Genomic DNA, 15,255 nt, shown 5'->3' with positions numbered 1-15,255 from the left:
GGAAAATTTAGGGACCTTCAAGCGGCTATTGGATAGGTACATGGATTAGGGTAGAATAATGGAGTGTAGGTTAACTTCTTAAGGGCAGCACGGTAGCATTGTGGATAGCACAATTGCTTCACAGCTCCAGGGTCCCAAGTTCGATTTCGACTTGGGTCGCTGTCTGTGTGGAGTCTGCACATCCTCCCCGTGACTGCGTGGGTTTCTTCCGGGTACTCCGGTTTCCTCCCACAGTCCAAAGATGTGCAGGTTGGGTGGATTGGCCATGAAAAATTGTCCAAAATTCTATGATTAACCTAGGACAAAAGTTCGGCGCAACATCGTGGGCCGAAGGGCCTGTTCTGTGCTGTATTTCTCTATCTATCTATCTATCTAAGGGGCAATTTAGCACGGCCAATCCACCTAACCTGCACATCTTTGGACACTAAGGGATAATTTAGCACGGCCAATCCACCTAACCTGCACATCTTTGGACACTAAGGGGCAATTTAGCACGGCCAATCCACCTAACCTGCACATCTTTGGACACTAAGGGGCAATTTAGCGCGGCCAATCCACCTAACCTGCACATCTTTGGACACTAAGGGGCAATTTAGCACGGCCAATCCACCTAACCTGCACATCTTTGGACACTAAGGGATAATTTAGCACGGCCAATCCACCTAACCTGCACATCTTTGGACACTAAGGGGCAATTTAGCACGGCCAATCCACCCAACCTGCACATCTTTGGACACTAAGGTGCAATTTATCATTTACCACACTTTGGGACCGTGGGAGGAAACCGGAGCACCCGGAGAAAACCCACGCAGACACGGGGGAAGAAGGTGCTGACTCCGCACGGACTGTCACCTGAGCCTGGAATCGAACCCGGGTCCCTGACGCCGTGAGGCAGTGGTGCTAGCCGCCATGCCGCCGTGTCGGAGTTTTCCTGCCGTGCATGCTGGTGGGACCTCCGGCGATGCGCCTCGCTGCGGGTTTCCCGGTGCAACCCCCCCCCCCGACCCCCCGCCATCCCTGGTCAGAAGTCAGTCACTGTGTCCCAGCCTCCAGTCCAAAGAACATTCAGTGGGAGACACCCCTCAATACTCGTCCCGAAGCAAATGCCCAACTCGAATTTGGAACAGGGAGCTTATTCCAAATCCCACCCCATCTCCGACCAAGGCGGGTGCCCGAAGTAACTTTCGATATTGGGGTCTAATCGTCCCGGCTCGTGGGTCGGTGACCTCAAACACCGGCACAACCTGGGACCTGCCCCCGATGGGAAATCTGGGCCGCCCTCGCGCTCCTGAGTCGGGCGGGGCGTGGGGGCGGGGCAGGGGGGTCGGTAGCCACCTGCTCCGCCAGTGCAACACGAGGAAACGCTGAGAACCGAGACGGCGACCAGCCCAGTACGACCATCGCCCAGGTCACTGAGAACTCCTGACCCTGGGAGGTCCCATTCCTGGCGACGCCTATCGCCCAACGTCACGAGGTAGTCATCAACCAAGGCTTGTCCAGCATGGCACCATAACCGCTTCCCAGTCACACAGAGGAGAAAAAAACTGCACAGGAAGATCCATTAGGAGCAAAGAGCTGACTTGAATTGTCTCCCACAGATTTTCAAGTTACACCCCTACCTCAAAACATTATTTCCATTGAGCTCGAGGAAACAGAGCCACGGAGATGGTGGGTCGACCACATTGAGGGATAAACCTGCGGTTTTTGATTGTTGCAACACACAGACTAAAATCGAACATGTTTCACACTATGTCACACCCACTCACATCCATTTGTAATAAATCCAGGTCTCTGTACTCTCATCCCATCGCCATTCTTCCTAAAGAGCTTACAGTGGAATAACCGGCCCCTAAGCGGTGTACCCAGTTGGTCGAGGGCAGGCGCTGGACCAACCGTGACTCGGACCGACATTTAATCGCGGAGCGAAAAAGTCACAAGCACGCGTCTCCGAACCCAACCTCGAACAAGATCGCTCTCTGTCCACCTGCTCGAGTCAAACGGCCAATCACCGCCCGGCGCCTGCACGCACAACTGACAATTTGTGTGCCCCGGTTCAAGGTTAGAAATGTGCTTCACCCAACACCCCCCCCCACCCCCCGGCCTCCGTAAATACCAGCCCCCACCATCCAAATAATCCATGCATTCTTAAATCCCATGATGCATAGACCAAAACCAAAATAAAACAATATGGCGGACGCCACAAGCTCATTGCATTAAGCGAAACACTGAAAGGATAAGCGATTGGGTCAGTCTTAGGCTGTGGTCACAAACCCGGCTATGGTATCAGACGCGGTCCAATATCAGGGGGGGGGAAGTGGGGGTGGGAGGGTGGGGGTGGGGGGTGGTGGGGGTTGGGGGAGGGGGGGAGGGGTGAGGATGGAGGGGGACATGATTCAGCAACAATGGGGGTACAGAACAGAAAGGAGATGGTTCGGAAAAACGCAAAAGGAAATTAGGCCATACCTTGGCTGTTTAGCATCAGGTGAGCAGGACCTTGAGGGGAAAAAAGAAAATTAAACAGAATAAAAAAAATGATCAAAATTTACGGGATAACGATTTTTTTTTTTTTTCTCGTTTCGTCACAAGCGGCAGCGTCCGCTTGTGACAGACATTCGCCCGAAAACGGCGGATGTCGAAACTAAAATGAGACATTCAGAGAGAGAGAGAGAGAGAGAGAAAAAAAAAGCATCCCCCAACCGGAGGTCGCGGACGAATGCCTTTTTTTTTTGTGTGGAAAGGGTAATGGAAGAAGGCACAGAGAACACAAAAGGATCATTGCAAACAAATCTCGGACGTCTCATCAGGCGCCTTCTGTACTTTGCGCGCGGTGGTCCGGCCATGGTCCAACGCAGTCGGGGGAGGGGGTGGGAGGGCAGGGAACAGGGGCGGGGGGGTCCCTGGTTGGGTACCGGCCTGGGTGAACTTTGACCTCCTCCCCCTCGCCAACCCTCCATTGCAAACCTCACGCCGCACGTCCTCCATTGTCGGTCGCCAAAGGATTATCCTCGACGCCTCCACCGCCAGGGGGGTCCCTGGTTGGGTACCGGCCTGGGTGAACTTTGACCTCCTCCCCCTCGCCAACCCTCCATTGCAAACCTCACGCCGCACGTCCTCCATTGTCGGTCACCAAAGGATTATCCTCGATGCCTCCACCGCCCTCCAAACCCTCCACACGCCTCGCCTCCCTCTCTGCCCCCCCCCCCCCCCCCCCCCCCCCCCCCCCCCCCGGCCGACACTGGACGGAAAATGGCAGACCCATCAAGGTTCCCCATCCTCGACGCGCATTTGAAACGGGGAATATCTTCTGCTGGGGTGGGGGGGTGTGGGGGGGGGGGGTGTGGGGGGGGTTTCAATGCTCCAAACGGTCAGGCGAAAAGCCAGAAGGCTGCGGACGCTGGATAGGCCCGGCCGTTCCCACCCTCGGTATCCCGGGGCCCCCGCCCCGCGCCCGCCCTCGGCCTGCCGCAACGCCCCCCCAGTCAAGCCGGACCGCAAAGGCCCGGGCTCAACATCGGGTTCGACAACCTGAGACTGTGAACTTTTGCCCTCCGTTTTGATCCCCTTTTTCAATTTTTTTCTCCCCCCCCACCCCCGATACAAATCGGCCCTCCCCCTCAAGGCCACCTGTCACCATTATGCCGCCACTGGCACCTTCTTTAGTCCTTAACGCTACCATTAACACTCCCGTCGTCTTGTGCCCATGACATCTTTTGCAACCTCTCCTTAGCTCCGACCTATCCATCACTTTCTATTCTGCTCCCCCCCACCCCTCTCCAACTAAATAATCCATCGAATCTCTAACCTTCTTCAGTTCTGAAGAGACATAAGGACTCGAAACGGCAACTATGTTCCCCGCTCCACGGAGGCTGCCAGATCTGCTCGATTTTCCGGAATTTTCTGTTTTAATTGCTCTAAATAATCATCCTTGATTAACCTGCGTCCCAAAATGGCCGACTCCTTCTCCGAATGAAGACATTTCTCCTCATCTCTGTCCCCAGAATGGCCGACTCCTTCCCCGAGTGAGGAAATGTCTCCTCATCTCAGTACCCAAAATGGCCGACTCCTTCCCCGAGTGAAGAAATTTCTCCTCATCTCGGTCCCCAAAATGGCCGACTCCTTCCCCGAGTGAAGAAATTTCTCCTCATCTCGGTCCCCAAAATGGCCGACTCCTTACCCGAGTGAAGAAATTTCTCCTCATCTTTGTCCCCAAAATGGCCGACTCCTTCCCCGAGTGAAGAAATTTCCCCTCATCTCATTCCGAACTGATCGGTCCCCTTATCCTGAGATTGTGCCCCACCCCCCCCCGTGTTTATAGATTCCCTGACCAGTGGGGGAACAGTCTCTCAGCCTCCACCCTATCGAACCCCCTTCAGAATCCTGGAGGTCTCAATGAGGTCACCTGTCATTCTTCCAAACTCCAGAGAATGTAAACCCAATTTACTCAGCCGCTCCTCGTAGGACAACCCCTCCTCATCCCAGGGACCAATCTAGTGAACGCTGGCTGTACCGCCTCAGATGCAAGGGTATCTTTTTCTTAAATGTGGAGACCAAAACTGTGCACCGTATTTCCCATGTGGTCTCACCAAGACCCTGTACAATTGTAGCAACACCTCTTTACTCCTGTACTTTATACTTGTATGGGTGGATAACCCGGAAGGCAGACAATTTGAACACAAATTGAGCACAAGAGCGAGGAGGTTTGCTCACCTTACACAAGAACGAGTTAGACCTCAGAAGGAATATTGGGTGCAGTTCTGGACGCCACACAGTGGGAAGGGTGTGTCCGCGTTGGAGAGAGAGAGCGGAGGAGGTTAACAAGAATGGTCCCAGGGTTGAGAAACTTCAGTTGTGAGGATGGATTGGAGAGAATCGGGATTGTTCTCCTTGGAGAGAAGGCGGCTGAGGAGATGTAACAGAGATGTTCTCGATGGGCCGAGTTCTTCTGCTCCTTATGTCTTATGAGGGGGGTTGATGATGCGTCTGCTGCAGTAATGTTACTAAAGGAACTGAGGTTAAGGTACCCAGACTACATGTCTGCTAAAGCCGTGACGAAGAGGGTAACGGCTGAGCAGGCTACTCATGGGAGGGTCTGGGTCTGTTTGTAGTTTCGTTTTCAGCCCTGCCCTGTGTCCATTGTTTTAAGTTTCCTTTTCAGCCCTGCCCTGTGTCCATTGTTTTAAGTTTCCTTTTCAGCCCTGCCCCGTGACTGTTGTTTTTAGTTTCCTTTTCAGCCCTGCCCCGTGACTGTTGTTTTTAGTTTCCTTTTCAGCCCTTTCCTGTGTCTGTTGTTTTTTTTAGTTACTGAGTGGCAGGCAGGGCCGATTCGATGGGCCAAACGGCCTACTCCTGCTCCACGCAAGTTGTGGTCCCACGCACATCAGGCACGGCAGAGAAGCACAACAACACCAGACACTTCCTTTCCCCAACCACTATAGGGGCAGCACGGTAGCACTGTGGATAGCACAATTGCTTCACAGCTCCAGGTTCGATTCCCGGCTTGGGTCACTGTCTGTGCAGAGTCTGCACATCCTCCCCGTGTGTGCGTGGGTTTCCTCCGGGTGCTCCGGTTTCCTCCCACAGTTCAAAGATGTGCAGGTTGGGTGGATTGGCCGTGCTAAATTGCCCTTAGTGTCCAAAATTGCCCTTAGTGTTGGGTGGGGTTACTGGGTTATGGGGATAGGGTGGTAGTGTTGACCTTGGGTAGGGTGCTCTTTCCAGGAGCCGGTGCACACTCGATGGGCCGAATGGCTTCCGTCTGCACGGTAAATTCTATGATTTCCACTATAAGGCGACGAGCGAGCAGGGTTGGGCCCCAACTCTCGAAAAGTAGGCCTGCCACTTATTGCCAAGGCCAAAGCCGGTTAGAGGAGGCCGCAAGGTTTGGGGGAGGGGGGAGGATCCCAAGAGGGGGGAGGGTCCCAACCACTGATGTGCAGTCTGTTTCACCAATTGTCAAAAAATTAATCGCACACCTTAATTACTGACGGGGCCCCGTGACATAAGACAGAGAGTGCGGGGGGGGGGGGGGGGGGTGTGGAGGCCTACCTCAGCAGGCTTCTCTGAGAATTGACGCAGTAATCTAGAGAACCCCAGGGTAGTGTTCCGGGGGGGGGGGAGGGGGGGAGGGAGGGGGGGGAGGACGACTTGGGTTCAAACCCCACCAGGGCAGCTGATGGGAATTTAAATTAAATTCCTAAAAATCTGGAATCGTACAGCTCAGTCTCGGTAACGGCGACCGTGACAACGATCATCGATTGTGGTTAAAAAAAAACCCCATCTGCTTCACTAATGTTCCCCCTTCGGGGAAAGGGAGAAATCTGCCGTCCTTACCCCGGTCTGGCCTACATGTGACTCCAGTCCCCCCCCCCCCCCTCCCCCCCCCCACACACACACACACACACAGCTCTGTGGGTGACTCTTAACCACCCCCCCTCGGAAATGGGCCGAGCGAGACACTCGGTTCAAGAGGGGGCAATTAGGGATGGAGAACGATCCACACCAGAAAGAATAGGGGGGGGGGGGGGGGTGGGGGGGAATCGCGATGAGTTTCGAAACTTCGCACATCCCGGATTTTGATGAGGATTCGAGTTACGATGGGGGAGGGGGCGGGGAAATCGATGGAGGCGTGCCAGGTGAACCACAAGTGTTAACTAGGTACCACGGCGCTTGTATGAACCACAAGTCTCTGCGCTACCAGCGCCGCAATCACTAGTGCATGGTGGGGGAAGGGGGGAGGGGGGGGCACACGGTAGCACAGTGGTTAGCACCATCCCTTCACAGCGCCAGGGTCCCAGGTTCGATTCCCGGGCTCGGGTCACTGTCTGTGTGTGGAGTCTGCACGTTCTCCCCCCGGTGCCTGCGCGGGTTTCCTCCGGGTTCCCCGGTTTCCTCCCACAAGTCCCGAAAGACGTGCTTGTTGGGTGAATTGGACATTCTGAATTCTCCCTCTGTGACCCGAACAGGCGCCGGAACGTGGCGACGAGGGGATTTTCACATTAACTTCATTGCGGTGTTAATGTAAGCCGACTTGCGACACTAATAAAGATTATTATTTCTGAACGTTTCTTTCGTTCCCCGATACCTTCCAAGTAAGTCGCCCGACACACTTTTCCAGATTATTTTGGAATCAGAGGTACCTCCTCATCTTTGATCCCAGGCCACGACTGGACCAGCCTTACCTGCTCGTTCTGTTCCTTCCCTCATTGCACATGTTCAAACCCCCCGAGGTGTGCGGAGACTTATATGGCTTCGTTGCACACATTCTCTAAACCTGCGCGATATTGCCAGCAACAATATGCATTTGAAACATCCCAACAGCTTTCACAGGGGAGAGCACAGAATCACAGAACACCGTCAGAGCAGGAGGAGGCCAATCAGCCCATCGGGGCTGTACCGACCCGCCGAAATGGCACCCTGCCCACGCCCGCTTCCCCGCCCCAGCCCCATAACCCTACCTAACCCCACACTTCTTCGGACATGAAGGGGCAATTTAGCACGGCCAATGCACCCAACCTGCACATCTTTGGACACTAAGGGGCAATTTAGCACGGCCAATCCACCTAACCTGTACATCTTTGGACACTAAGGGGCAATTTAGCACGGCCAATCGACCTAACCTGCACATCTTTGGACACTAAGAGACAATTTAGCACGGCCAATCCACCCAACCTGCACATCTTTGGACACTAAGGGACAATTTAGCACGGCCAATCCACCTAACCTGCACATCTTTGAACACTATGGAGAAATTTAGCACGGCCAATCCACCTAACCTGCACATATTTGGACACTAAGGGGCAATTTAGCACGGCCAATCCACCTAACCTGCACATCTTTGGACACTAAGGGGCAATTTAGCACGGCCAATCCTAGCCCGCACATCATTGGACCGTGGGAGGAAACCGGAGCACCCGGAGGAAACCCACGCAGACACGGGGGAGAACGTGCAGACTCCGCACAGACAGTCACTCGAGGCCGGAATCGAACCCGGGTCCCTGGCACCGTGAGGCATCAGTGCTAGCCACTGTGCCGTTGTGCCGCCCATTGTTAAGGGACAGGTATTAGGGGAGATAGTGGAGGCAACCAAAAACTCGGACAAAGAGATCAGTTATAAGGAGCACCTCAAATCAGGAGAGGAGAGAGAGACGGGGGGGGGGGGGGGGGGGGGGGGGGGGGAGAGGATAGGGGGGGAGAGAAAGAGAGAGAGGGAGAAACAAGGAGCAAATGCGGAGAAGGCCGATTCTCCCCCCGGGGCGGGGCTAGGAGCGCGGCCCCGTGCGTCACAGCGGCGCGACCTTGACGACGGTCGTCAAGGCCACACGCCAACGTCACGGCAGCTGACGTGGCCGATGACGTCAGCCGCGCATGCGCATTTGGCGTCTTTTCCCTCAGCCGCCCCGCAAGACGTGGCGGCCTGATCTTGCCGGGCGGCGGAGGGAAAAGAGTGCGTCCGTTACGGATGCACGGCCCGCGATCGGTGGGCACCGATGGCGGGCCAATGCCCCCCTTGGCACGGCCGTGGCACTGCCGTGCCAATCGGGCCCCCAGATGCCCCAAACGGGGCTCGCCGTAAAAAAAACGGCGATTCGTGGCGCAAATAGCGGGAGGGTGTGAAAAATGTCGGGAGGCCCTCCCGCTATTCGCCCGATGCCCCTGACTTCTTCATGTGCGGGAAGTGTGTCCAGCTGCAGCTTCCTGTCGGACCGCATGGAGCTGCGGATGGACTCACTTTGGAGCATCCGCGATGCTGAGGAGGTCGCGGATAGCACGTTCAGTGAGTTGGTCACGCCGCAGATTAGGATTGGTGAGGGAGACAGGGAATGGGTGACCAAAAGGCAGAGAAAGAGCAGGAAGGCAGTGCAGGTGTCCCCTGCGGTCATCTCCCTCCGAAACAGGTAAACCGTTTTGGATACTGTTGGGGGAGATGTCTCACCAGGGGAAGGCAGTAGTAGCCAGGCTCATGGCACCGTGGCTAGCTCTGCTGCACAGAAGGGCGGGAAAAAGACTGGCAGGGCTATAGTCATAGGGGATTCAATTGTAAGGGGAGTAGACAGGCGTTTCTGTGGTCGAAAACGATACTCCCGAATGGTATGTTGCCTCCCGGATACTCGGTTCAGGGATGTCTCCGATCGGCTGCAGGACATACTGAAGGGGGAGGGTGAGCAGCCAGTTGTCGTGGTGCATATAGGCACAAACGACAAGGGCACCCTGGCCCTTGGTGCCCCTCACCCCACTTCTCGCCCGCGACCCCCACAAAGCAAATCCCCTTCCCGCTATCACGCGCCTGAGCCAGCTTTCCCTCTTCGATCCGAAGCGCTCGGTCGGGTGCACTACCCGCCCGAGCCACGACGCCCCCGGCGGCGCTGCTGAGTGCAGAACCTCTGCCGGGCTCCGATTGGCCCGGCAGTCTCCCGGTGTGGGAGGCGGCCATTCGGCCCCTCGAGCCCGCTCCGCCATTCGATGAGGCCTTGGCTGATCCGTTTGCGTTTCGCGTTCCACGCCGCCCCCCCCCCCCCCAGCCACCCCGATGACCTTCGATCCCCTTGCCCAACGTGGACCTCCCTCCCTCCGCCTTAAAGATATCGAGCCACTCCCACCCTGTCCCGTCACTGCCTTCCGAGGCACAGAGTCGCAAAATCGCTCAACCCTCGAAGAGAAAGCAACCCTCCTCACCTCCGTCCCAAAAGGGTGACCCGCCCACTCACACTAATTTCCCTCCCTCCCCCCCACTCCCCCCACCAGTCCTGGACACCTCCACAAATAGGCAATATCCTTTCCACGTCCGCCTTGTCGAGATTGATCATGATCTTATCAACTTCGCTCGAGTACCCCACACACACCCTTTCACTCTTCTAAACTCCAACAGGAACAATCCCCCACCCACCCCCCCCCTCCCCTCGTGAGACAACCCCCCCATTCCGGGTATCGATCGAGTAAACCTCCTCTGAACGGCCTCTGACTCATTTCCACCCCACCTTCAGTAAGGAGACCAAAACTGCCCAAAATATTCGGGATGCGGCCTCACCGGCGCCCCCAGCACTGAAACAGAACATCCGCCATTCAACGTGAGGGCGTCACGGTGATTAACACCGCTGCCTCACTATGCCAGGGACCCAGGTTCAATTCCGGCCTCGGATTTGCGCATTTGCACGTTCTCCCCGTGTCTGCGTGGGTTTCCTCCGGGTGCTCCGGTTTCCTCCCACAGTCCAAAGATGTGTAGGTTAGGTGGATTGGCCGTGCTAAATTGTCCCTTGGTGTCCAAAGATGTGCAGGTTAGGTGGGGTTACGGGGATAGGGCGGGGAAGTGGGCCGAGCGAGGGGGCTCTTTCGGAAGGTCGGTGCAGACCCAATGGGCCGATTGGCCTCCTCCTGCACTGTAGGGATATTCAGCAAACCTGGCAATCATACACCCCCCAGTCCCTCATCCAAGCACTTCAGATAGATCCAAAACGTTTGAGGCCCCAGTTCTGATGCCATGTGGCGCTCCACCAGTAACAGCAAGTTGACGACTCCAAAATGGCCCGTTTATCCCCATCCTCTGCTTCCTGTTGGCTGACTAATCCTCTGCCCACGCCGAAATGTTGTCCCCGACAGAATGCCTCCTTATCTCGTGCAGTGGGCTGTCATGTGGCCCCTTATCCAATGCCTTTTGGAAGTCTAAGTACACCACCTCTACTGGTTCCCCTGTATCTGCCCTGCTTGTTACATTCTCTAAGGGCTGTAACTCCTGAGTCGAGCATGTTTCCCTTTCACAAAACCATGCTGACTCTGCCTCACTCTATGTCGATGTTCTTAACTTCCTACTCTTACGGACGCTCAAACAGGAGTACCCCCATGGACCCCTCCTCCACTTAAGAAGATCATGGCCAATCTGATTGGAATCTCAGCCCCACATTTGAAATGAAATGAAAATCGCTTATTGTCACGAGTAAGCTTCAATGAAGTTACTGTGAAAAGCCCCTAGTCGCCACATTCCGGCGCCTGTCCGGGGAGGCTGGTACGGGAATCGAACCGTGCTGCTGGCCTGCTTGGTCTGCTTTATAAGCCAGCGATTTAGCCTTGTGAGCTAAACCAGCCTAACCGCCCCTCCCCCACGATAACCTTTCACCGCATCACTTGTTCATCGATAATCTAGCCACCTCGGCCTAAAAAATATTCCCAGTCTCTGCTTTCGCCACCTTTCGAGGAAGAGAGTCCCAGAGACTCGCCACTCTCTGAGAGAAAACATTTCTCCCCGTCTCCGTGTTAAACGGGCCGCCCCCTTATTTTTAAAGTGATCCCCCCCCCCCCGTTCTCGATTCTCCCACAAGAGGAAACATCCTCTCCACATCCCACCCTGTCAAGACCCCCCCCCCCCTCCCCCAAGGATCCGAAAGGTTTCGGACAAATCTCATCCCGTTGACGACGCGTTCAAGCAAGCTCCCTCTGACAGGAAAACGGGTCACGGATTCCTGCCTCCCAGCCCGTCCTGAATTGAGGCGCCCATGTCTGCGGGGGCTCGTCTTCCCCCGCACTCCCCCCCCCCCCCCCCCCCCAAACCGGCGTTCCTGGCTCCTCCTTTGCCAACCTCCCAGGTGACCCCTCGCGTGTCTCCGCGCCGTCCCGAGGACGTGGCGCGCAGAGAGAGGGAGGGAGATAGAGAGAGAGAAAGGGAAACAGAGAGAGAGAGAGGGAAAGAGACAAAGTGAAAGAGAGAGAGAGAGAGAGAGAGAGAGAGAAATAGAGAGGGAAGGAGAGAGAGAAAGAGAGAGAAAGAGCGAGAAAGAGATAGAGAAAGAGAGGAAGAGAGAGTGAGGGAGATAGAGAGAGAGAAAGGGAGACAGAGAGAGAGGGAAAGAGACAAAGTGAAACAGAGAGAGAGAGAAAGAGAACGAGATAGAGAGAAAGAGATAGAGAGAGAAAGAGAGAGAGCGAGAAAGGGAGACAGAGAGAGAGAGAAAGAGAACGAGATAGAGAGAAAGAGATAGAGAGAGGGATAGAGAGAGGGAAAGAGAGAGAGCGAGAAGGGGAGACAGAGAGAGAGAGAAAGAGGGGGGGGGGGAAGCGATCCATGCCAGCTGAGATCAGCAGAGTTCCCCGAGCGACGATGGACGATCATTGCGAAGGTATCTTCGGAAGAGCGCCTGGGATTTGATGTCAAGGTATTTTCGGGGAGATGGGAACGCCGCTGAGGCCAAGGAACATCAATTGGCGTTTAGCACTGAGAAATCTGTCTTAATAGCTCCGGCGCTAAAAATAGCTAATATGATTACACAGTGGGACATATATCAATAGGGGAAATGAAGCGGAGCCGAATTTGGAACAAAGCACGTTGCCCTCCCCTCGAAACTCTCAGCTTACAATTGCTCCCTCTTCCATTGTTCCTCCCAAGCTCAAAATACTCGAGCTGCATCCTTTCTAGCGTGTCTATTGATTGAGTGGGAAATTAGAAATTAATCAGCCTTACGTTGGCCGTCATTGAGTGTTCGGGATCTTTCCCGCCTCACCCTTCCCGCTACTAGGTTAAATTTGGCGCGACCTCGGCACGGGTTTCTTGACCCAGCCTGCCCCCCCCCCCCCCCCGCGCCGCCCCCCACCCCCATCCTGCATGCTGGGTAACATAGTCAAATCTGTCCCTCTGCCCCCCCCCCTCCCGCCGAAAATATTTGTGCCGTCAGCCAATGGGGAAGAGCGTTTCTTTCTCCGTTTCATCCAAACCCGTCATCACCTTGTCCGCCCCGATCAAATCTCCGCCCCCCGCCCCCCCCCCCCCCCTCGCGATCTCCTTCACTCCGAGGGGGGAAAGCCCACCTCCTCCGACCCGAACCTCGGAGCTAAAATCCCCTCATCCCCGGGACCGATATGAGTGGGTCTCCCTCCGGCAACCTCTCTCTCTCTCCCCGTCTCTTTTCTGTGTCTGTGTGTGTGTGTCTCTCGCCCTTTCTCTCTCTTCCTCTTTCTCTCTCTCTCTGTCTCCCCTTCTCGCTCTCTCTCTTTCCCTCTCTCTATCTCTTTCTCTCTATCTCGTTCTCTTTCTCTCTCTCTCTGTCTCCCTTTCTCGCTCTCTCTCTTTCTATCTTTTTCTCTCTATCTCGTTCTCTTTCTCTCTCTCTGTTTCACTTTGTCTCTTTCCCTCTCTCTCTGTCTCCCTTTCTCTCTCTCTATCTCCCTCACTCTCTCTTCCTCTCTTTCTCTATCTCTTTCTCGCTCTTTCTCTCTCTCCTTCCCTCTCTATTTCTCTCTCACTCTCTCTTTCACTTTGTCTCTTTCCCTCTCTCTCTCTCTGTCTCCCTTTCTCTCTCTCTCTCTCCCTCCCTCTCTCTTTCTCTTTCTCTCTCTTTCTTTCTCTCTCTCTCTTTCTCTCCTTCCCTCTCTATTTCTCTCTCTCTCTCTCTCTTTCACTTTGTCTCTTTCCCTCTCTCTCTCTCTGTCTCCCTTTCTCTCTCTCTATCTCCCTCCCTCTCTCTTTCTCTCTCTCTCTCTCTCTCTCTCTCTTTCTCTCTCTCTCTGCCTCTCGTGGAGCCTCACATCTTCCCTAAAGTGTGGAGACCAAGGACTGGGCCCAATACTCTAGTTGTGGGGCCTCACCCAGAGCTGCTTCCTAAAGATTCGGCCTAACTTCCCTAACTCAACGCCTCTCATTATGAAACCCCCAAGATCACCTGTGATTTAGACCATAAGATATAGGAGCAGAATAAGGCCACTCGGCCCATCCAGTCTGTCCCGCCATTCAATCATGACTGATATTTTTCTCGTCCCCATTCTCCTGCCTTCTCCCCATAACCCCCGATCCCCTTATTGATCAAGAACCTATCTATCTCTGTCTTAAAGACACTCAGTGATTTGGCCTCCTCAGCCTTCTGCGGCAAAGTTCCACAGATTCACCACCCTCTGGCTGAAGAAATTCCTCCTCGTCTCTGTTTTAAAGGATCGTCCCTTCAGTCTGAGATTGTCTCTGGTTCTAGTTTTTCCTACAAGTGGAAACATCCTCTCCACGTCCACTCTATCCCAGGCCTCGCAGTATCCTGTAAGTTTCAATAAGATCCCCCCTCATCCTTCTAAACTCCAACCAGTACAGACCCAGAGTCCTCAACCTTTCCTCACACGACAAGCTCTTCATTCCCAGGGATCATTCTTGTGAACCTCCTCTGGACTCTTTCCAAGGCCCCAGCACATCCTTCCTTAGATACGGGGCCCAAAACTGCTCACAATACTCCAAATGGGGTCTGACCAGAGCCTGATACAGCCTCAGAAGTACATCCCTGCTCTTGTGTTCTAGCCCTCTCGACATGAATGCGAACATTGCGATTGCCTTCCTAACTGCCGACTGAACCTCAGTCAGTGAACTTCGTCAGTGAATATATGTCAGGATGTACTGCCACTTTCCAAGGGGGGAGAGGCGGGGACGATTGGCGATGGAAGCGTCTCTTCTCTTCCATTGCCCTATAAAAGTGAAAGATGACATTCACTGTGGGCAATTGTGTTTAAATGTCTTCCTGTGCTCCAATTACTTGGCATTCATCGGGGTGCTGAACTCTCTGCAGGATCCTGCCCATTTCTAACTCCAAATTAAAACATATTGAGCTTTGAAAACATCACACAGAATCGAAACGAAATAAAAGACGATACAAACTAAGAGGTAACATTCTTAATGAAGGAGCAGAGGGATCTGGGCTTTATTAATGGGATCATGTCTTGGAATTGCTGCAGTGCGGAAGGCGGACATTCGGCCCATCGACAATACACCAACCCTTTGAAAGAGCTCCCTCACTTAGGTCCACTCCCCGTCCTATCCCATAACCCCACCGAACCTTAGGGCGGTAAAGGGCAATTTAGCACGGCCGATCCACCTAACCTGCACATCTTTGGACACTAAGGGACAATTTAGCACGGCCAATCCACCTAACCTGCACATCTTTGGACACTAAGGGACAATTTAGCACGGCCAATCCACCTAACCTGCACATCTTTGCACACTAAGGGGCAATTTAGCACGGCCAATCTACCTAACCTGCACATCTTTGGACTCTAAGGAGCAATTTAGATCATAGAATTTACAGTGCAGAAGGAGGCCATTCAGCCCATCGAGTCTGCACCGGCTCTTGGAAAGAGCATCCTACTCAAGCCCACACTCCCACCTTATCCCCATAACCCACGCACACACGGGGAGGATATGCAGACTCCGCACAGACAGTGACCCAAGACGGGAATCGAACCTGGGACCCTGGAGCTGTGAAGCAATTGTGCTATCCACAATGCTACCGTGCTGCCCTGCAC

The 15,255-nt window shown here is 54.3% G+C and overlaps 1 protein-coding gene across 1 annotated transcript in view; it reads right to left on the bottom strand.

Moving 5' to 3' along the window:
- Positions 1 to 15,255, bottom strand: part of LOC119958830 (neurexin-2-like) — a 691,929-nt gene that overhangs the window by 571,487 nt on the left and 105,187 nt on the right. The window contains exon 3 of the mRNA XM_038787333.1: positions 2,464 to 2,493. Within this exon, the coding sequence (XP_038643261.1) occupies positions 2,464 to 2,493 (30 nt within the window). The remainder of the gene's footprint in view (positions 1 to 2,463; positions 2,494 to 15,255) is intronic.

Source organism: Scyliorhinus canicula, chromosome 31, assembly GCF_902713615.1.
Source record: "Scyliorhinus canicula chromosome 31, sScyCan1.1, whole genome shotgun sequence".
Lineage (NCBI taxonomy): Eukaryota > Metazoa > Chordata > Chondrichthyes > Carcharhiniformes > Scyliorhinidae > Scyliorhinus > Scyliorhinus canicula.
The sequence above is the reverse complement of the archived record's forward strand: the minus strand, read 5'-3'. Positions and strand labels throughout refer to the sequence as shown.